This window comes from Equus caballus, chromosome 4, assembly GCF_041296265.1.
Source record: "Equus caballus isolate H_3958 breed thoroughbred chromosome 4, TB-T2T, whole genome shotgun sequence".
Lineage (NCBI taxonomy): Eukaryota > Metazoa > Chordata > Mammalia > Perissodactyla > Equidae > Equus > Equus caballus.
Window position 1 is genome coordinate 70899435 of NC_091687.1, and position 23197 is coordinate 70922631.

A 23197-nucleotide genomic window follows, 5' to 3' on the forward strand; every position below is an offset into this window, starting at 1 on the left:
GTCTGCTGGTCATACGTGGCTGAGGTATAGCTTGCTGAGGCAGCAACGATGGTTTCTGTTGAATAAATCTGGAATCTTTTACTATAGGCAGCAGAAAAGGGAAAGTTGCATAAGCTTTGTGGCTGGGTTAGGAAATTTACAACGTTCCTGGGCTCAGGTTTGCACAAATTAAAATGCCTGACCCAGTGAAAGCTCTTTGATCAAGAGCAGCTAAGATCAGCATAAAGTGGCTTAAGTAAAGGGGCAGGACTGAAGAGCCACAGCAGGTCCTTCTCACAGGGACGCAAAGACAGGAAACAGAAAGCAGAAAGGGAAATCAGATTGGAAAGTTTCTCACTCATCCCCTCCTCTGACACCCTCATGGGCCTTCACCTCCACTTCTCTCAAGTCTCAGTCCCTTCTGCAGATGGGTTTTCTCTGGGTACTTACGGCTCTGCCTACCAAGCTCCGCACTCAGCTTGCAGAAGGTTTTATCTGCCGTGACACAGTATCAGCTTTATGACATCATACCATCCAGATGACCTCCCCATTGTAGCAAACACCATCAAGTAACTCACCTCTCAATCTCAGATTCCCAGGAGAGAATGCATGGGGGCCCAGCTAGGGTAAGGTGTCAACTCCTGGACCCACAGCTGTGGAGGCAAGAGGAAAGGGACACGTGGCACCAGGCATACAACTGCCCCTCCTAGGGGCCAGTGGTGGGGCAGATCCCCAAGAAAAGACATGCTCAGTTTGCTTTGTATTTTGTTTGGTGGTAGTATGTGTGCGTGTGTAGCAGGTATGTGTATGTGTGTGTGTGTGTTTTACTTTCTTGAAGAAGAACATACTCCAAACGTGAGGCTTCCTTAAAATGCTTAACATACAGCACTTGTATTTATTCTCCGTAGTTAATCTCCCCTTGTAGTGATTTTCAGTGACTTTCAAACATTTTTGACCCCAAGCCAGGGTAAAAACTAAGACTACACATATATTATATATGAAACTACATGAAACAAATATTCCACAAAACACCACGTGACATACTCTGATCTTTTTCTACTCTATTATAGTTCATCTTTAATGCTCTTCCAACCTCCTAAACTGATTTAATACCCACTAAGTGATGACCTACATTGAAAAACCCTACTATTACCTCTATTGTCCTATAATTTTATCATTTAAAAGATAATGTTATACTTTTGACATTATACTCAAAATAGAAGAAAATTCCCCAATCTTTTCCCAATAATACCCGAACCCCACAATATTTTGCCACTCTTAAAAGATGAACCAAGTTGACCAGAGATGTCTCATGCTTAAGGACATCAACACAAAACAGAGGTAGATACAGTTGACACAAATGTCCCTGATCTCTTTTATTAGACAGCCTGTGTCCATCACACTAAAAAGGCACATTTGAAATGAAAATTACCCAAGGCACATGTACAAATTTGAGTTTTTCCCATAACTGTGTTCTTGAATCAGCCACATGACACCCGTTCTCATTCTGTTTAGCGCCCAACAGAGACACGGACCCTTGTGTTAGCTGATCCAGCTGAGAAGCCCCATTCACTGTCTCTGTACAAAGCTGACCCTCCCCCACAGGGTTGGAATCAGTTCCTTTGGACTCACTAGCCTTGTTCCAAAAGGGAAAGCTCTGCTGGTGATGCGTGTCCCTTTGGGGAATTTCTAAGGCTAATTACTAAGGTAAATTACTTGGTTCAGCAATGCTGATCAAATGAGGTTATTGGGTTGAGGAAGTGTATAGAGTGGAATACTTTTTGGAGGACAGAGAGGTGGTAGAATGAGGCCTGTCAGCAGAGGAAACCAGGGAGGTAAAAGAAGAGGATGGGAAAATCGATTTCCACCTCCAGCTCCACGACCTGGTGTGTCTCCCACATGTGGTACAACATGACGAGAATTGCCGAAATTCCTGCCTGTCCCACAGCACAGCCTGAGATAGCAGGACACTGGTCTGGAGTCAGAATTCCTGGGTCCGAGCCCAGCTCTGTTCCTTATACCCCTGAGCCTCAGTTGTGCCCTCTGTAAAATGGAGCATGTAACAATAAAACCAGGCTCACAGGCTTACTGTGAAGATTCAAATAAAACAAATAGCCCGTGAGAAGTGCTCAGCCGAGCGCTTGCCACATACCAATCAACAGACATATGTTCAGGGCAGTTGTTACCACCCACCAACTCCCCAGCTGGCCTGCCAGGGGGTCTGAAACTCACAAGAAGAGTTCTGTCTTTGAATGGAGCCATTTCCCATTAGTCTCTCAAAATTCACTTCAGACATAGTAAACCTGCTCCAGGACCCTATTGGACTCCTCTTCTCCTCTATAATTGCGCGGTTCCTTCCTCATCTTCCTCAAAACCTGTGCCCACTTCCAGGCTTTCTCCCCCACTAAACTTGAGATCCATCAATGCAGAGAATGGAACGTATTCATCTCACTAAGCCCTTTGTGGAGCCCAGTGCTCAAGTCGTGCTAGCAGAAGTGAATTCCGCACAATAATCGAGTAGTCTACTGACCGAGTGGGACATGTAAGTCTCAGGGCACACAATCCCTGTCTGCCCAGTGGTTCTGGGAAGTTCAAGGCCTGTCTGAGAACCCAGAGCCTCTAGGAAGTGGGAATGACAAAAAGAGAGTCCCCCTTACATGACTCCTCTTCCTTCCCAAAGGTTCCTGGGGCTAGCTTTGCAGGGAGGGCCTGGATGAGGCACAGTTATCTCTATCACTATAAAATAAGAATTTAGCGAGATAAGATACTGCCAAGGTATATCAGGGTACTTCATACCTTGTGAAGTAGGTCTTAGCAGTGGGGAATCAACCATCATTCTGAAATCACGAAACAAACTGTCCACAAGTACATGATCTCCCACTAGCATCCTTCACCAGGCCCCTGATTTCTGGGAACCTACCTTTTCGCATGCTTTGTGTTAAGAATGAAAAGGCAATTTTCCTGTTTGCCTAAAAAGAATGCTATTAGTGCAATAATACTACCTTATACATTTATACAATCCATATGAAAGGCAAATGAAAACATACTTTGCTAATCCCTAGTGAGTGAAAGATTAACTGGTACAACTTCCTCCAGGTTATCCTCTTAAGTAATAAGGAAGACACAGACTGAAGCTAGTAACCAACACTCACAGGCCATAACTTCTTACATTTATTTTCTTGAGGCAATTACCATCAGGATCATCGGCCTGGTGTCAGCAAAGAAAGGAAGCCATAAAGAAACTGGGGCCCAGGCAGTGGGGACAGCCGGTTTCTAGAAGGTGACATAGAAAGGTTTGGAGGAAGACTCACCTAGGTCCTAGCCTTGGCTTGACCACTGCCCATCAGTGTGACCTAAACAAGTTGTTGCATAACCTCTGTCAGTCTCACTTTCCTCACTGTAAAATGGACATAATAATACCTGCATCATCAGACTGGAATGAGGGTAATTAACTAAAATGCTTGGCATTCTCTCTGTAATTCATTTTCGAAAGACAAACTCCATTGGAATACTTAAAGTAAACAGACAATTCACAAAAATAAATAAGTGAGCCTACATCAAACTAAAAAGCTTGTGCATAGCAAAGGAAATTATCAAAAAATAAAAAGGCAACCTATGGAACAGGAGAAAATATTTGTAAATCATTTATCGGATAAGGGGTTAACATGCAAAATATACAAACAACCCACATAACTCAAAAACAAAATGATGAACAATCTAAAAAGGGACAGAGGATCTGAATAGACATTTTCCCAAAGAAGACATACAAATGGCCAATAGGTACACGAAAAGATGTTCAACATCACTAATCATGAGGGAAATGCAAATCAAAATCACAATAAGCTATCACTTCACATCTGTTAGAATGGGTATCATCGAAAAAAGAAGGAGAGAGATAAGTGTTGGCGAGGATGTGGAAAAAAGAGAACCCTTGTGCACTGTTGGTGGGAACGTAAATTGGTGCGGCCACCATGGAAAACAGTATGGAGGTTCCTCAAAAAGTCAAAAATAAAACAACCATATGATCCAGCCATCCTACTTCTGGGTATATGTCAAAAGGAAATGAAAACAGAATATCAAAGAGATAACTGCTCTCTCATGTTCACAGCATTATTCACAGTAGCCAAGATACAGAAACTGTCTAACAACAAATGAATCAGTAAAGAAGATGTGGTATATATATACAATGGAATACTATTCACCCATGAGAAAGAAGAAAATCTTGCCATTTGCAACAATATGGATGGACCTTGAGGGCATTACGCTAAGTGACATAAGCCAGACAGAGAAAGACAAATACTGCGTGGTGTCACTTATATATGGAATCTTTAGGAAAAAAAAGTCAAACTCACAGAAAAAGAGCAGAAAAGTGGTTACCAGGGGCTAGGGAGGTGGAGGAAATAAGGAGAGTTGGTAAAAGAGTACAAATTTTCAGCTATAAGATGAAGAAGTTCTAAGGATCTAATGTTAAACATAGTGAGCACAGTCAATAACACTATACTGCATAATTGTAGTTTGCTAAGAGAGTAGAACTCAAATGCTCTCACCAAAAAAGAAAAAAGAAAAGAAAAGATATCAGATTGGTGGTTACTAGAGGGGAATGGGGGAGGCTAGAGGGCGAGAGGGGTGACAGGACACATGTGTACGATGATGGACGATGAACCTGATGTAGTCTACACAGAAATCAAAATATAAGATGTACGCCTGTAATTTATATGTTATAAACTAATGTTACCTCAATTAAAAAAAATAAGAAAACAACAACAAAAAAGAAAGGATAAATATGTGTGTTGACGGACGTGTTAATTAACTAGATAGTGGGAATCCTTTCACAGTGTATACATATATCAAATCACCATGATGTACACTTTAAATATCTTACAACTTTATATGTCGATTATACCATAATGAAGCTCAAAAAAAGAGAAAAAAATACCCAATCATTTTTCATTTTTTATTCTCTTGTTCTCTTTCTCTCTGGGCCATCACCCTGAAACATAAAACTTTCTGGGGCAGAATTTGAACTTGTGAGTGGCCAAATCTTAACTTCCTTTAAGGATTTGCATGCTATACCTCTGCTGAATGCTGCTTAACATCATGACATTTTTTTCCCACTGCACCAAAAAACTGAAGTTAACGGCCCAATAAGCAAATGACCACTATTTCAGAAAAATGGGCTTGGATAACGTGAGAAAAGTAGAGAGGGGTCTTTCTGAGGCTCTTGGAATAGAACAAGCACCAGAATCTCTTAGGAGAGCATCCGTCCATCAGTCACAAAATGTGTTACTTGTCAGGCCAGGGTTGGAGAATTTTTCTTCTTTAAAATTACAGGTGATATTTTATCTCTGGCAGAGGGAGGGAGGCCACTTGATATTCAAGGGAAAATCAACAACTATGAACACGTACAAGTTTCAAAAATGAGTCACCGGTTACCAGGGTAATGCAAATATTACCTAACAACTCACTGGGCTGGAAGTAACCAAGATGATGCTAAATACGTTACTATAAAAAATGGAAATGGGCTCTATTTGCTCTACTTAGGACTATTTGTAAGGAACTAGATGGTCCTAACAGCAGACTCAAGGCAGCCCAGGTCCGCCCCTGCAGACCGAGGATTCGAGGGCCCTCTCCTATACTGTGCTTGTGGAGTTCTGTGTCACATGTACACGCAGCTGTGCCCAGTACCAGCTGCAGGAGGAAGAGCAATGACATTTTATTTACAAACAAAGGGCTATGATTGGGAAGACAGGTCTTCTCATTCCCTAGACTCTTAATAAAAGAATAATACTCTTCCTGCCCACTGAAGAGAGACAGACCAGATGACAGACTTAGGTGGCAGTCCCTTTTGAAATCAACCTGTCCTCAGGCAAAACAACATTTCCCAGAAAATTACTATGATGCCAAATAAAATAATAATTTTCCCACTGTTCTGAGGAGTTTGAATTTTCTGAGTATAAATTAATTTTGATTAGAACAAAAGCATAAACATATATGAACTTTTAAATTGTTCCAAGAATCAGCCTCACACAAACACACTCTTAAGTCAAACTTGGTGCAAAATTCTCTTCCCAGTGCACAGTGCCCAGTACACACGGGTCCTGTGTCTCCTGAAAAGTGGTCCCAGAGCAGTGCTCTCCCAAGTGGTCCCTGGTTATCCTGCAACGGAACTGCCTGGAGGGTTCTTAAAATGCAAAATCCCATGCCATAGCCAAGGCCTCTCATTCTGAGTCTCTGGGATTGGGATCGAAAATCTACATTTTTAAAAGCTTCTCCCTGCAAGGCATGCTTACATTGTCTAGTCTGAGAATCCTGTGCTTGGTAATTGCCCAGAACTGAGGGTTCCTGAAAATGATGACAGAAGACACAACAGTCACCAGGGGACACGAGCCAATACTGATTACTCAAAGGCAGGGCTATTTGTGACTCAGTGGCTTTTGGACCACAACCCAGGGTGAAAAACCAGCACAATATACATGTATTATATATGTTTTGTGTATGACACAAATATTTCACAAACAACATAGGTGATGTACTTTGACCTATTCTATCCACTATATTTCAATTTTTAATGCTGTTGCAACCAATTAAATTGATTTCACTCCCCACTAATTGTTGATGTTTGAAAAACCCTATTATAATTTGTATTGTCTTATAATTTTATCACTTATTATTTTCACACCTTCCCGCATTATACCCCAAATAGTAGAAAATCATCGACCTTTTCCAATAATACTCCAAAAGTCACAATATTTTAGTTACTTTTAAAGGACAGTCTTCTGTTTAAGGATATCAACAGAAAACATTTAACTGGTAACACTTAACTTTTATTTATTTAGATCCTCTTTCACAAAGAAGAGCATGCAGATTACACAAATGCAGTATAAAATTAATGAAAAATATTATGAACATGAAGCAAGGGGAAAATAAAGACAGGAAACTAAATGTTGGTGAAATGAATCAAAGGAACTAGTAAAATTAATAAACACAACACAGGCCAGGAAATCCAGAGCACTTGTTAACTCTCAGGTTTCTGACAATCAGTGTAAATAGGAAAACACGATCAGTTATGAAAATTCCACTGTCCATATGGGAAGAACAAAGCAATTTCTGAGAAGCATTTCCAGGCCTTGGGCTATCCTCCCTCCAGTCGGGACTGAATGCTGCCTCACACTCCTCAGAGCAGAATGAGCAGTCACAGTGGGAACTGGACCCTTGTTACTGCCTCCACATTCCACCACCACTTGGTTCACAGGAAACTTACGGTCACTCTAGAGACTGCTGATTGGGACGAACAAAGCCTGGAGCCCAAGGTTACCCAATTCTCCCTCCTCCCAGAGCACTTTGTATTCACTTCTGTCCAGCACTGACCACCTTGTTGTGATGGAAACTGTTCACAAGGCTCTCCCTTCCCTCCCTGCCAACCCCACAAAGTTATGAGTTCCATGAGGACAATACAGGCTCCTATGCATTTCAGTGAACTCTCCCTGCAACTGAGCAGAATGCTAAACTCTTCCAGAAATTTCCAAAAGGAAAAGTGATAGAAAAACAAAGACCCGGACTCAATTCTTGATTCCATCGTTTACTACCCCTGAGATAGTAGCCAAGCCATCTGACTTTTATGATTCAGTTTCTCATCTGTTACCCAAAGCCAATACTGTTTACATCACAGGTTAATCTTGAGGAAGAAATCAACAAACAGATGTGCCTTCCTGGCCCAGTTTCTGGCACACAGTAGGTACTCAGTAAATGTTAGTTTTCCCTTCCTCTATCAGAGATCTCTAAGACATTAATTTTACTTGCTGCCAGAGCCACTATAGTCTTCACAATTTCTTCCTTCTCCTCCAAACTCACTAAAGAATAAAAATCATTCAAGAAGAAAGCAGGGCTCCCAGGAGCCATAGAACACTGAGTGCCTGCCCAATGCCACCTTTGAAAAGGTTTCTTGTCATTGTTTCAATTACTTTAAGCAGGGCTTAGAGGTTGTTCTGAAAAAAAAAAAAAAAGTCTGAGAAAGGAGAGCTAGATTAAGTCATTAAGTATCAAATAAACGCTTTAACCAAACAATGAGATAGAGAGATAATTAGTATATTCGCTGTTAGAAGGCAAACACAGTTGCTAAAACAGGATGCAGAAACATATTTGGTCTTCACTCTTGAATGGGCTAAATATTGCCTTGTTCATATTAAAGTAGCTGCTGTTGGCTTGGCAGACTCTATTTTCATGGATGGTAGAGTCACCAAATTTACACCAGCATGTTGTCCTGAACAGAGGAAACATCAGTTATGCTTTAACTTTCTGAAATATAAGTGTCCCAAATTGAATAATGGGGTTGACCTACCTTTTCCGTAATATAGAAGTTTGAACTGTCAGCATGCTGCAGTGCAAAGCATTCATGGTTGGCAAGCGACCACCTTAAAAAGGGAAGCATAAAGTGATCAGAAAAACAAAAGTGGTCATTTTCTCTTTCTATAGGTTGATAGAGTTAGACGAATTAAACATCCTATGATTGGAATTGGGCCAGTACCCAACATACCCCATAATGCAGTCCCTAAAACAAAATGACATTGGCCCACCTTTCATCACCTTGAGACCAATTCATACGTGGACCATCTAGGTCTTATTCCAAGCCTACTGCTCACCTTTAAGCATTTCATCTTCATGGCTGTGGGGGTGAGGGGGGTATGTAAAGATAAAGTTACATTCCTTCCTATTTTGAAGGAGTGGAGCAGAGAGAGGAAAACAAAGGAAATGAATGCAATTTAAATTTCTGATAATTGTTACATTTCAATTGTCTCTGTATTTTCCAATCCCCACTCAATATGCTTGCTGCATATTGGAACATTCCAATTAATTATCCCAGGTCTTAAATAAATTCAGGTAATATTCTATTTACAGTTCTGCTTTAAAAGCAAAAAACCCTCATGCAGCCTCCATATATGCTTTTCCTTTGCGTTGTTGGAACAACCAAAGAGAAGAGAAGCAAAGCCACATCACTGTGAAGTTCCACGGGGCAGCACAACCACCCGCTGACTTGTCTTTTAAATTATTGTATCTTCCATGGGGACCTGAGTGGTCCTCTCAGTTTATACCAGATGAAGTGTGCATTTAACCTCAGGAACTTTAGACTGCTCCCCGCTGAGGAGGATGAAGGAACCACACCTTTTCAAAATAAATAAAACCAACCCCAGTGTGCACATACCAGCCATTTCACAGTTTCTACTCTTTGAGGAACAACAGTCACTTTTTGGTGGAAAAAGGCATGTAAATCTTACATAGTAAATTTGGTGTCTTTGAGCAGGTCAAGTAGTGACTTACGAATAACACTTTCCACTCACAAAGGAAAATTGTCTTGGCCTCTGTGGACTGGATGAATCCCGAGTAACACTTACCCATCACAGACTTCCTTTATTATTGCAGACAGTGGTTTTTTCTGCAAAATAGCAAAAAAAGGAAATACTTTCTGTTAGTTTCATTTCATCATTTAAAAAAAAGAAGCAGCAGCAGCTTAGTAAAAGATATCTAACCAAGCAGAATTTACATTTTCTATTCTTAGTTGTTGTCATTGAGTCTGTTGTTTTTCTCAGGGTAATAATCTACCAGCCATTGCCACCAAACATATTAATGATTTATTACCCTCGTGGTCCTCTTTTCTATACTTAACATTATTAGTTTAACAAAATATACACATATTTAACTTAGCCACATTAAAATCAGGGTGAAAACACAGCTTTGTTCAAAGATCTCATAGACAATGAGAGCCTGCAAGGTCAAATGATAAGAATTCCTCAGGAGTAGTACATGCATGAATCAGGCAACCAGCAGTTTCATTTTATGCAAACAAGCCTGGATTTGTGATATTTTTGTGAGAACACATGGCAAAGAGAAAATGAGAGATTGCGAAATTGTTCCTGCAAAGTGCACAGAATACTTCCCCAACCGTGGCCCTGACAAATGCCAGTCACACAGCAGATTAAGCTAGACACACTCGAGTAATGGGACTATGACACCATGTGCCCTGGTGTCAACTGGCGACTGACTACAGCTGTGTGCTAGGCCTAACAGCCACAGCTGTGCTCTGCCTGCCTCCAGATAGAAGGAATGCAGTGAAGAGACACACGCGGAACTTGCCCAGAGATGTCAAAATTCTTTCTGCTTTGGATGCAAACAGACCCTGTCTTTCTCCCGGGGTGAGTGGTAGTGTGTCAACCAAAAGAACAAATCACAGACGAGAAACAAATGGGAAAGTGAAATCAAAGAAATATAACACATGGTCCTGGATTCTCAGATACAACCATAAAAAAGCCATCTACATAAACAAGTTCTACCCCTGTTCCTCTGAAGGGCAATGTGGTATGGAGAAAGGAATTCTGAATCAAGCAGAACCAGTTCAAATTCTAGCTCTGTCAATTTGTCTGCAGCGTGACTTAACAATTGCTTAAATTTGCTGAACCTCAACTAGTTTATCTGTAAAATGGACATAGGGCCTACCCACATCTCAGGGCTGTTATAACAATTAAATTAAATTAAACAACAATTAATACGAAGGGCAAAAGACTCAAAAAAGGGTTAGGGCTCCAGTTTCCTTACCGTCTCATGTCACCAGAAGAGCTCCATTTCCTCCTTGCATCCTTGCCCTTGGACATGATGCTACTATGTCTATGCTCTTGGTGAACGCTGAACACTGTTTATAGTCCTTTCTAAGGGCCTCTAGCCCCTACTAAAAGCTCCAACCAGGTCCTCAGTGTTCTTCCAATGAACTCCCTCCCCCTGGAGCCTCTATGACAGTCCACCACCAGGTGCTCAAAAGAATGTCTGCCTACAACTATAAGTGCAGTGGGGAGAAGGGGGACCCAGACTTGTTGAGGAGTGGACGGTGGAGTATCCCTGACCGCCTCAGTTGGTCTCCTCCAGCACAAGATTAGAAATGGAGATTGGGTTCTAGTTACATGTTACGCAAGTCCTAGGCCTTTGCAAGAACTTGTCCCTTGTTTATGGCTTTAGCTATGAGTTGAGGGGCAAATGTCTTCTCACAGCCAAATGACAAAGGAACTTTGGGAACAAAATGTTTCCCACAAGATGAGGATTTTGCACTTCCAGCTGCCAGAGACCTCTCTAGGCTATCAGTATTTCATGAAGAACTATCAGTCTCCTAAACCTCTAATCTTTCTACTTGCACCCTCAAAACTGAAATATAAATAAAAGGACTGGATTTCAGCCTTAAATTACATTGAAACAACAGATCAGGCCAAGAAAGTATTGCTAGTGAGGTAGGAGAAGCCATCTAAAACAACAGCTCGCCGAATTAGACTTCTTATTGAGGTATCCTAGCGGAATTTCTTGGATTTTTAACTCAGGTTCATAGATTGAGAATCAAATTTGAAAAGACAGAGGTCTATGGAGTACTATTGTATCTAGAACATTTTGAAGTTGGATATATGAAAGGAATAAAGACCACAGAGAAACAAAGTTTAGAGATTTCGTAGAGAAAGATTAAAGAAAAACTCTATACCACAGAGGAAAAGGAGTCACAGTTAACTGAACATAGTGCACCCATAATGTAGCCTCAACAATTAAAATCAATGTTATGTAAGGACAAGACTTGTCCCACAGTCCACCTCCTACACCTGTCCCCTCCATTCTTCTATCTCTTCCAATGAAACGTTCGCCCCTAGCACCCAAACCTAATTCCAATGACCTTTCACAGTTCTCATCTTCCTTCATCCATCCACCTTATTTGACACTGTTACTATCATCTTCTTTTTGAAATCCTCTTTCTAGAGCTTCTATGAAATTTCCTTCATTCTCCTACAGTTATAACCAATAACCCTTCATAAAATCCAAGAGATCCTTCATTGTTTCTCTTTTACCTCTAGCTTCCTAACTCTACATTTCTATTCTTATCTCTTCTGCTTTCACTTAATTGGTCAGTTCCTCATTCACTTCAACTGCCCTAAGTCTATAGTTCTGGTCCCAAACACTCTTCTGCAAATCTCTGAGAGTTCGTTAGATATAGCATTTATCCTCTCCTTCAGGCATTTTATTAAATATACAAGCAAAAAAATCATCCCTCTCACCATTCCCTACCCATCAATCTACCCCAACAAAAGCACACACCCCAAAGCTCCCCCAACCTCACCATGACTTCTCTTTCTTGTTTATGACCCCACTACTGCCCAAGGGCATCAATAACCTTTATTCTTTCACTCTCTAGGTCTCATTCATTACAAGGTTGTGTAGCATTTTCCTCTGTGACCTTCACATCATGACTTCTCATCTCCTACCCATTCTTCTAAAATCCTGACACTCCTCATTCCAACTCCTGCTATGGGATGAACCTTCCCCCAATCCCATCACCCTTAATTCTACTTCCCAGCCCCAGCACCTTTCCTGAGTACGAGCTCATCATTAGTAACTGCTCGCCACAAATTTTCAACCAAATGCTCCACTGGTATATTAAACTCAACTTCCTATCTTCCATTAATTCCTACACTTGACTTGCCTACTTTTGGCAGTTCCTCTATGTATATTTCTAAAGAAATTACCCTTGCTTTCTGCTTTTATGTACCCTTTTCTGTGATATACACATTTATAAGACACTGAGTCTTATCATTACTTCCTCCACAACATCTCTCCTCTTTATCCTTTCCAGACCTTACTACCACCTTTGTTAAAGCAGGATCCCATCACCAGATCCTTGCAAATAAGTCTCCACATCTCTAGTTTCTTCCTCTCCAATATCCACATTAACTATAATTAGATAAAATTAGACTTTCCCACAAACTCTGCTCATGTCACTCTTTTGCTCCAGTATCCTCCAGAGATCTCCAATGACCACCATCTATATAGTATAAATCCCTTAGCTTGTCATCCAAGGCCTTCCACAATCTCAAGCAATCGAACTTTCTACTAAAGCTGTACATGCTACCATGCTTCTGGATTATTTGGTAATTCACAAAACAAATCCCACCTCTATATTTTCACCTTTTGCCATTTCTTGAAACCTTCCTTTCCCTCTTTCTACCAGCTCTAACCATGAACTCTTACCTACCATTAATATCCATGTCAAAGCCACCTCCTCTAAGCAGATGTCCCAGATCTCCCCAGACAGACAGAACTCACTCCCTCTCCATACTCAGCACATTAAATGAATCACTCTTAAGGACTTTGTGTATCTCTTATCTTCTTATCCCTGGAGAACAAAGCATCTTAATTCATCTTTGTAACCTTCTCCACTCCTCAGTAGTAGTTACCACAGTGTATTGGTACAAATAGGATCTAAGAGGAGATTCAATACGTTTCTGTTAAATGGAAAATCCACACATTGACTAACTTTCCTTTAACAAACAAAAAAAGGCTTGACTATAAAGCAAACTATTTTGAAGGGTAGCCTGGATTAATCAGCACAAGCCCCATTTCCTACCATGTAAACCGCTGCTGGGTGGCTGTAAGCAGCTGCTGGCTATAAGCTGTTAGATGTGAAGGCTGCCACTATTCCCCACACAGACTACTCTCAAAGGAGTTATGTGACTCATGGCTTGGAAGAGCACTGAGCGAGCCAGCTGACAAAGAGTGTAATTCAACAGATGATAAAACAGATAGCAATCAAATCACTGCCACCATTTGTTACCAAGGCCACACAGGTGAGCAGAACTACTCTCACAAACAGGGACTGAACAAGAGAGCCCAAGCAGAAAACACTAGTCTGGGATCATGACTTTTCTCACTTCCTAGATAAAGCCCTCAGCTTGACGTAAGTTCCTTGCCTGACTTAAATTCCAGGCTAAATGCTGGCCCTGCCTATGCTTTAGTTAACATTTGCCCAGGTTAGATAAGATGTTTCTGTCTACCTGCCCAGTTCTCTAACACTTGGAGTAGGGTGACAAGGGCAATACTTTGATAGATTTCTGTAGACCCGCTGAATGATTCGCCTTTCAATTCATTGAGAGAAAAGCCCAGGAGAAAAGAAAATTTGTTCAAAATGGATGAAAACTGATTCTTCTCCCTGTAACTCTATAAACCCTAAAAGAACTAAAAACAAAATTCTATACTCTATTTTAATATATCTGAATGTAGAGGCAGAAATTTTTTAACTCCTGAGTGTATTTTCATAGCGCATAAACAATTGTACTAAATTCCTTAAGCTTTTTGTTTTGAAGGTCAAAACTACGTTCTCGGACCCAGCAGTGAGCTGCGATGAGAAGAGCAGGAAGGTTTTTAAGGATAACTGGAGGGTTAAATAGTTTCCAGATTTCTACATGCAGGGGATCAAGGATTATGTGCACGATGGCCCCCAGACCATACTCTTTTCCCCATTGCTTTTAGAAACAGTGAAGTCATCTTGCAGCATATGAAAGTATTTCTTCACTTTATATTATTCTGGGAAAATTTAATGTTGGCAGAAATACTTTTATTTGTCAAAGGAAGTATGCATTTCCATATGAATTTGATTGGCAAAGTACCATGTGTCAACAATTACATTCAAGGAGTTGCTTTTTTTGTTGTTTTGAGGGATTTACTCTTTCCTTTTCATTTTAAATCTTATTCTCCAAGAGAATTCTTTTGTTTAACTTAATTTACCAAAGACAGTTAAGTCCAGAAAGCAAATTTCCTATACAAAATGATTTATCTACTTTTCATAAAATCAGCTAGATCCCGGAGAACCGCCAAGTTCTCCAGCAATTCCCTTTGAATAGACGTCTCTGGCAGTGTTCTCTTCTCTCTCTATTCCTTAAAGTGGGTGTTGGTCCTTTGCTTTCCTTTCTCGACTCTCTTCCTTGGCTTTAATGACATGTCAGTATCACGAATTCCTGAATCCATGCCTCCCACTCTGACCGTCTTCTAAGGTCCAGTCCTGCATTTCCAATAACCCAGTGTGCAGATCCACGTGGACGTCCTGCCACCCCATCAAGCTTAACACTTCATCTTCTTCCTTACTAAAACAGATCCTCCTCTTGCCTCGCTTTTCTCTCTTAAAAAAACAACGACTGTCCCATCCAAAGCACATGGTTCCTTTAAGGCATCAGAGAACCTGAACAAGAAACATGCTTGGGAGTCCCCGGTTGTTTATTTAGGAGGTGGCAGAGTCCAGCCCACCTTGAGGCGCCTTCCCTGGAGACAGCCCAGCTGTCCTCGCTCATCACTGCCCCCTCCCTGACATGCCTCTGAGGAGCGCAGTTCCTATTCAACCACCTGTTCCTGTCTGTTGGTGAAGGCACCTGGCTTGGGGACTTTATGCAGCCCAAATGCTCACCTTGGAGCTCTCAAGTCTATTGCCCATATTTCTGCCTTGACACTGGCCTATGGAGGCTGCCGGCCGCCCACCGATGTGGCCACATGCCTGTTAGTAACTATGGATGGCGGACAGCAGTTCCTGCCTCCAACATCCACTTCTCAGGGCCATGTCTATCCTAAAATGGGCAGCACCAGAAAAGAAAGTCAGCTTTATTGAAAGCTTCTTCATTTCAGATGTTTTTAGCAACAAGGGAAAAAAATGCTTATGAGATGCCATTTAGTGAATGGACACCAGAAAAGCATTGAGAATGCCGAATTGTTATTAACTACACATCTTCCCTGGACCGTGAGCTCTTGAACAACTTTAGAAAATGACTTCCTGGGATTGAACCCTGACTTCTGCAGTTCCTGGTTGTATAACCTTAGGCTTATTACTCCTCCTCTCAATGCTTCCATTTTCTCTTCTGAAACAATAAAAGCAGTATCTCACACACTGTAGTGTTGTGAAGATTAATTGAGATGACATATGTAAAACCCTTGAAATAGCACCTGGTACATAATAAGGCATTGGATAAATGTTGCCTATGAATAGGTTCCTTCATTTATTATATCCCATTTAGACACTTTGCAGGTACTTTATTTAAAAGTTAGTTAAGGGCCAGCCCCAGTGACCTAGTGGTAAAGTTTGGCACACTCAGCTTTGGTGGCCCAGGTTCAGTTCCTGGGTGCGGACCTACACCACTTGTAAGTTAGTGGCCATGCTGTGGTGGCAGCTCACATAAAAAAGGAAAAAAAGAGGAAGACTGGCAATGGACGTTAGCTGAGGGAAAATCTTCCTCAGCAAGAACAAAAAAAAATTAGTTAAAAAAATTAAATATATAAATGAATGGATATCCAATTCCTCTTCCCTCCTTGAGTGACTCCAGCCCTCAGTGCCATCTTTGGCACTCATCTCATCCTGTGCTTCATTCTTTGGCTCATTTTCATTTCTTTTGCCACCTAGATTTCACTTGCTTTGGAGACAGAGACCACCTCTGAGACACCTCTGTCACCTCCCAAGTTAGTGGCTACTGGGCCCCCACAAGGCATGAAATGACTACTGTTTGATTAAGAACACATCTTTTTTCAGACTTTTAGCTTTTTTCCCTTTCTTCTGGTCCCTTTCCAACTGCCACTGAAGCTGAGGCAGGAGCTAAAGATGGAACACAGCAAGAGCAAGACAGAAGCAATCCCCAAGCACCACCATGCATCTTACAGCCCTTTAATTGAAAAACTATTTTCCACAAAAACTTGGGTCCTAGACTATTAAAAAGCCTTTCTCCAGTTTTAAAAGAATGTGACACATGCTTTCTTCTGACACTTTGAGGCGGTACAGCACAGCACTTGGGATTTGACTTTGCTTTTATAGCTAGAAATTCACTGAACATATTCTGCACAGCAGTTGTGAGTAATGTTGGCCCAGAAAGAAAATGTCCAAATGTCAGGCCACCTCTGACAAGGGATACGCCTGTTGCCTATGACTCAGCCTACTTACGACTTTCAGAAACTTTCATGTACGGTAACCCAGCTAGCTCCAGGAGGTGCCTTCTGACATTGTGTCAATGACACTAGTCATTTTAGAACAGCTTTATTCTTCCTCCAATGAGCCCTGTGATGACTCTCCATGCTTCGGAGCCATCTACCTTTCATATGGAGGAATCGGATGCGTCCCGAGAGCTGTGTCCGCCTACTCTGTTTTCCAAATAAAAGTCTAAATAATGGAAAGATAATGACAAAATCACACTTTCCTGAGGCAAATTTAGCAGGGTCTTGGAAAGCAAGGATTTGGCAACAGTTCCAATGTAAATCACTGACACAAGATTCCAGTAATTGTCAGCAGTGACAGAGGGACTCACAACTACATCTTCAAAGTAGTAAAACCGTGTATGACATTAATTTTAAAAATTGAAAGATGACAGGCCATGCCACTCTTTCCTTGACAAATGATGATTCATTTCAAAAATGGTGTACTAAAAATGCTTTGTTTCAAGATTCATGAAACTAATTAAATATTAGATTTTAGCATGATAAAGTGCAATCTTTCTGTCATAAAAATTACTAGACTATGTAAATGAGCAAAGACATAAATAATTAGCACTCAGGTATTAGTGGGTTTAAAGACAAGTAGAAACACCCGTCTCTTTGAGGTATTCTGATATACTTCTACTCAGTAGAAACTTCTACTCAGTAGAAACTACTCATACGTCAATTGGAGAGGAAACTGCAATTTTAGAAAATGACAAAAATATGGAGATGAGCAATGCAAAAATAAAGCACTACTCATATCAATTTTCTCTTGTGATTCTCCCTCCTAGTCCCTGACTGTTTTACACTGTCCCAGTATCAATGTTGCTATAAATATAAGGAACAAAATTTTTCTCCCAAAATTTCAATATCTTGGGCAGCAACAATAACCAATTTCCTAGTTCCTATATCCCTCTCAACCTTCCTGAATATCAGTCTTTTCCAAAAAGTACTCCCAGAGGACTCTAGACTGGCTGGCACACCATTTTACTCCACCACACCCTTGCAATCAAGTGTCCTCTTTTATGTGGAAATGAGTGATTCACGCTGTGAATCAATTCAGTCTTATGCACTGCCTCTCTTCACACATATGAAATAGTCTACTTATTTAGGTCAAGTTCATGTGTGGAAGGTTAACTGTATTTATGCACATGGTTTAAAAATAAAAAGTCAGACAGGCTCAGTAGGATAAAAAGAAATGACTGTCAACTTTGATGGATAGGGCATTGTAGATATAAGAAAGCCAGATAAGCTCTGAAGGCAAAGCAGGGTTCAGGTTCAATTTAAACAGCAGATTATGAAGATTTATCAACTGCAAAGAAACTGAGATTGAATATAAGACAGCAGTCAAAAGACTACTGAGAGGAACTGGTGGCAAAGGCAGTATTATGAAGTGAGTTGCCTTTTTTAATTTAACTTTTTTAACCCCTTTTACTTTTTGTCTCTCTTCACCACATAGTTGGTTTACTTATTTGTGAGTACGTGCACTAATGCCACACCCTTTCTTCTTGAGTGGAAATGGATGTGCCAAGACATCTGTCAACAAGTAGTGGAGGGACGTGGGCTTCCAAGTCTCAAATATACATCCCATGAATGTGATGATGGCAACCTAAGGCTGAAACACAGTCTTCAAGAGTAGTAAAACTGTCTCTTCTGGAAGAGTCTGGAATATTAAACAATGGCCACAACCTCACGCACTTTCCAAAACTCCCCTATCTTTGAAGTATCATTCATGCAGACTTTCATTATCTATCATCACTTGGCCAGCCCTTCTGATAATGACAATAATATTAATAGCTACTATTTACTGAATGACTCCAATACGTCCCCTAACAGATGATATTACTAAGTCTATTTTACAAGTGAGAAAACTGTATGAGGATCTTGAGATGTTAAGTAGCTTGCTCAAAGCCTCATGGTATATGGGACACAGCCAGAATTTGAATTCAGACTTGTATAATTTCAGAGCCCTTGCTCTTTAACTCCATCCTAAATCTGGAGTCCTGGCAATAATGAACAGCAAAGCCCAAGTACTCAGAGCTAACATCTGAGGGGAAAGGCTCTGGAATTCCGGGTATCTTGGTTCCTGGCACATAGTGAGTTCTTGATAAATGTGTTTAAGGCACCATGTTTTAGCACTAACATGAGAATAGTAGATGATCCTGCCTCTTGCATTATCCACATAAATTATGATGAAATCCTAAGTTAGCACTGAAACTTTTGATACCCAGTGGAAGAACTCTATCTGCTTGAGCTCCCTTCTTACTTTTGATGGTCAAATCAATTATTCCAGCCCTGACTTTTCTGTAGTTCACCTTCTGTCTTGGGACATTTTAACTTGAACGTGTATCCTCCCATAACTTCAAACTCAAATCATACCCCAAAACTCTTTCCCAACTTTCAACTTTTACTCATCTTTTCTAGTCTGACAGAAAATAAGCTTGCAATGAATATTCTATCTCCCCTATCCTTCATATTGCTGTTTGTTCTTCAGTCCTGCTAAGTCAGCCACAGAAGTGAACCTCTAAACCTTCTTCTTTATTCTGTCTGTGGGTAAACAGAAGCAATTAAAAATAGATGCTATTTGGATCACTTAGGGCACTTTTGGTTGAAGGTATAATAAACACAGCAGCATGGCTAAATGGATGTTCATGTTGCATATGGAGGAGTTGCCAACATCATACGCATGGATGAGAGAGAGAGGCTACTAGAAGCAAAAAAAGTCTCAGTCCTACAGAAAACTCTTGACAATTTCAACTCATCATGAGTTTTAAGCAGAAAAATGGCATAATCAAGCATGCATTTTCTAATGATAGTGATTACACTGGAGGCCAAGAGAACAGTTAGGTGGGGAGATTGGTCAGTGTATCAAAATTCAAAGGAAAGCTGAAAGGAAGTCCAACCATATAGATACTTGCCTTATTTTCCTATACCCATTTCTAAGGTTTCCATGAAGAACCTGAGTCTACCTGAGTACTCCTTCACTAGTGTTTTCCATCTTGGTAGCCCACCACCATTTGCCCAGTTGTTCATACAAGAAATCTTGGAATCATCTTTAATGTTTCACTCTCCCTTACCCAACTACATATGATCAATACTTGATTTCCTGTCAATTTAATCTTCTCAGATGTCTTGATGAGACATATGTCTCACTTCTTCCTCCCCTGTCACTATCCTAGGCCACAGCATGATCACTTCTTGCCTGGGCTACTGCAAGAGATGTCTAACTAATCTCTATTACTTCATTTTATCTCTCACAAAACAATTCTCAAACTGTGACCTTCTAAAAGTACAAATCATATCATGTCACTCCCCTGCTTAGAAATCTTCTCTTTTCTCATATATCTTAGACTGAATATTAAGTCTATATGGCTCATCATGGCAGAGTCTCTACTCATCCAACCAGACAAATCCAGAGGTCTTGTTCTCTCCTACTGTGGAATTTCTCTTTAATTCCAGAGAGGTAAGATATTAGCCAGGATCTCCTCAAATACTGCCTCTCCACCATTCATTCCATTCTTTATTAGCAGGATTGCCCATTAGACATAGGTTGGGACCTCTTAACGTATCCATTCAATACAACTTCACACTTGTATTTTTCATTCCTTTATCTTTTGGGCTGTGTTCTTGAGGAATTCCTCATTTTCATCCTCCCAGTTACCGATTCTGTCTTTAGCCAAATCCCCTCTAGAGTTACTTTGTCTGTGTGTCTTATTGGTTTTGCTTTTCTGTTGTAGTTTTTTGTTTTACATTTTACTTACTATATGTATATTTTTCATTTCTAAGCTTTCAAGTCGGTTCTTTCTTATATCCATCTGTTCTCAATTTATATCCAGCTACTTTGTGTTCACAATCCCCTGTTTGTGTAGATATTAGTCTCTCTCTTTTCAAGTTCTCCCTTTCAGGATATCTGACACACAGTTTTAAGTCCTCCCTTGCTCTCTAGGTTCCTTCACACTGACCAGACGCAATAAGGCCAGCTAGAGCAGCAGCAGATGTGATAAACAGGGACCAGGTGCAGGTAAGTTTTCTGAGGTAACTGATTGGATAGAAAACCTGAGGGAGAGACAAGAGTCTAGGAAGACACATAGTTTCAGCTTCAGCAAACTAGGTGTATGTTCACATCTGTCACCAAGAAAAGGAAAACACAAAGAGAAGCAAAACTGTTCAGGCTGGGGGTGGAAGGAACAATGAGGAGTGTTTCGAACATATTGAGTTTGAAGTGCAAGGGACATCTAGATGGGCAAGGTAATAGGAAGATAGGTAGTTGTTTATAGGGGTCAAGAGGTCAAGAAAGAAATGACAGCCAGAAATTAGGAGCACCTTATGATCATGAGGCTGATAAACCCAAAAAGATGGCCATAAACTTGTCCAGAATAATGATCCATCTATAATCATTTTGAAAATTGATCTAGCTTATCTCAAAGGCATTTGGTTGTGTTTTGACTGTGGATGGCTTTGACAGAAGGACAAAAACAGATCTTCCTAAGGTCAATTGATAAAATGTAATGATATATTTGGAATGCATGGTGGGAGCAAGGGAAGGGATGCTCCTCTCAGCAGGGCTCTCCCTTTCATAATTACATTTAATTGTCTGCATCATTAGAAAAAGTACAAACATCACCTATTTCCTTTGCTCAACATTCATTATGAGTTTGCCACATACCAGGTCCAATGCTAGGCATTAGGAACATACTTGGCCTTTGCAGAACATCACACAAGTAAGTGGAGCCATATAGGATGTCACAAGTGCATATAACAAGGACCTTCATCTCGTCGAGAAGTCAAAAAAGACCCTCTCTAAGGAGCTTACATTTTATCTGCGATGGAGAACGAACAGAAGTTAGATAGAGAAATGTGGGAGGTAATTTCCAGTTAAGAGAAAATCACACCTGTAAAGGTTCTGAGGAGTGTGCATTCACAAAAGGAAAAAAAGTCACTTATTATGAGAACCCAGATAGAGGGACTGGAGGGAAGCCACAATGACCCCAAGCAAGGCTGGTGATGTAGGCAAGGGCTGGGGATAGCAGAACATTAGTAACCACAGCAAGGAAGTCTGGATTTTATTCTAAGTGCAATGGGAGAGCCACTCAAGAATGCTAAGCCAGGGAGAATGCCCTGGAGAGGAGGTAAGAGTAGTGGTGAGGAGGCCAGCTGTGATGCTACTGAAATCACCTGGTGGAGGTAAGCTGGAGCAGTGGCAGTGAGGATGGAGATAAGGTGAAGAGAATCAAGAACTATCTGGGAGGCAAACTCTACAGGACTTGCTATTTGAGGGGCTGTGGGAGATGAGGGGGAGGTTGTCAAGAATGATGATGGTGCCATTGACGTAGAGGACTTATAATTACATTTAATGGAAATCTAGAAAAAAGAAATTGAAAAGCATATATTTGATTTCCTTAAGGCTGCTCTCATTTCCTCAGAGTTCTGGGCACACTGCACAGATCAATATAACCCAGAGATAAGGTACAAGCTGTCTTTCTCTAGAACAAGATATCTTTTTGTGGGAACCCAGAGTCCTTCTTATTACTGAAACCTACATATTTATATATCCCACCACAACTTGCCAGTTGACCTAACAGGAAAACGAAGTACAAAATGTGACATGCACAAAAGGTTCTAGAAATGTGAGATGTCTTAGTCACCAACTCTCAAGAAAACAGAGTTAATGAAAGTCTCTGTCCTGAGTTGCCCAATCTGCCTTTCATGACAGAGTTGGGGAAAGGAAGTAGAATGGAAGAGAATACTACGGCCATCTGCCTAGAAAGCAAAGAAAAATCTGCAGCTCATTTTCTGAAGGAAAAGCAGAACGCTAGAGTTCATTCTTGCTCAATTAAACTGGCTTTTGTTTGAGGGAAGAAATATGTTTGCTGTCTTTCTTTTCCAAAGCATGGCAAACTCTAATATTTTAGGAGGTTATATAGACTCTACCACAATGGAAAGAGAGCTAAAACCAGAAAGAGAAGTACACAGTCACTTTATATTAAAGGAGGTTGAAGAAATAGCTGTTACAATACCAAATCCAACAGTTGCAAAAATCAGATGAGGGATGACTATTCTGGTCCCAATATTATTCTAACATGTTACAACAGCACAAAAAGCAATAGTGCAACATCACACAGGCTTTATCACACCTTTCTTAAGTGGAACAAAAGGAGCTCTTAAGCTTGTACTTAAGTAAGTTTGTACTCTGTGAAGTAAGCAGAGGTGAAGAAGTCTTAGGACCATTTTACTGATGGAGGCATTGAGGCACTCACTGAAATTTACTGTGGGAGCCAGAGGTCTTGTCAGCAGATGGAGTCAGAAATTTAAAGGGTCTCACACCAATGATTTCCAAATCTGGGTCCAAGAGCATCAGCATCACCACAGAGCTTGATAAAAACAGTAATCCCTGGGCCTCAAACCACATCTACTAATAATCCTC

The 23197-nt window shown here is 40.7% G+C and overlaps 1 protein-coding gene and 1 long non-coding RNA gene across 24 annotated transcripts in view; one reads left to right on the forward strand and one right to left on the reverse strand.

Annotated features, from left to right (window-relative positions):
- Positions 1-23197, reverse strand: part of ELMO1 (engulfment and cell motility 1) — a 523453-nt gene that overhangs the window by 400596 nt on the left and 99660 nt on the right. For 16 of the 23 annotated variants that reach the window (XM_023639526.2, XM_023639522.2, XM_070264858.1 and 13 more), the window contains 2 exons: positions 9369-9409; positions 8318-8390 (listed from right to left, as the gene is read on the reverse strand). In XM_023639526.2, the coding sequence (XP_023495294.1) occupies positions 8318-8390; positions 9369-9409 (114 nt within the window). Of the gene's footprint in view, positions 1-8317; positions 8391-9314; positions 9410-23197 lie in introns of all 23 variants that reach the window. The other 7 variants (XM_070264868.1, XM_070264869.1, XM_070264866.1 and 4 more) reach the window with 1 other exon arrangement.
- LOC138923807 (uncharacterized) lies at positions 526-22635 on the forward strand. The gene is made up of 3 exons (XR_011437939.1): positions 526-605; positions 20720-20794; positions 22487-22635. It is a non-coding gene; the product is annotated as an uncharacterized lncRNA (long non-coding RNA).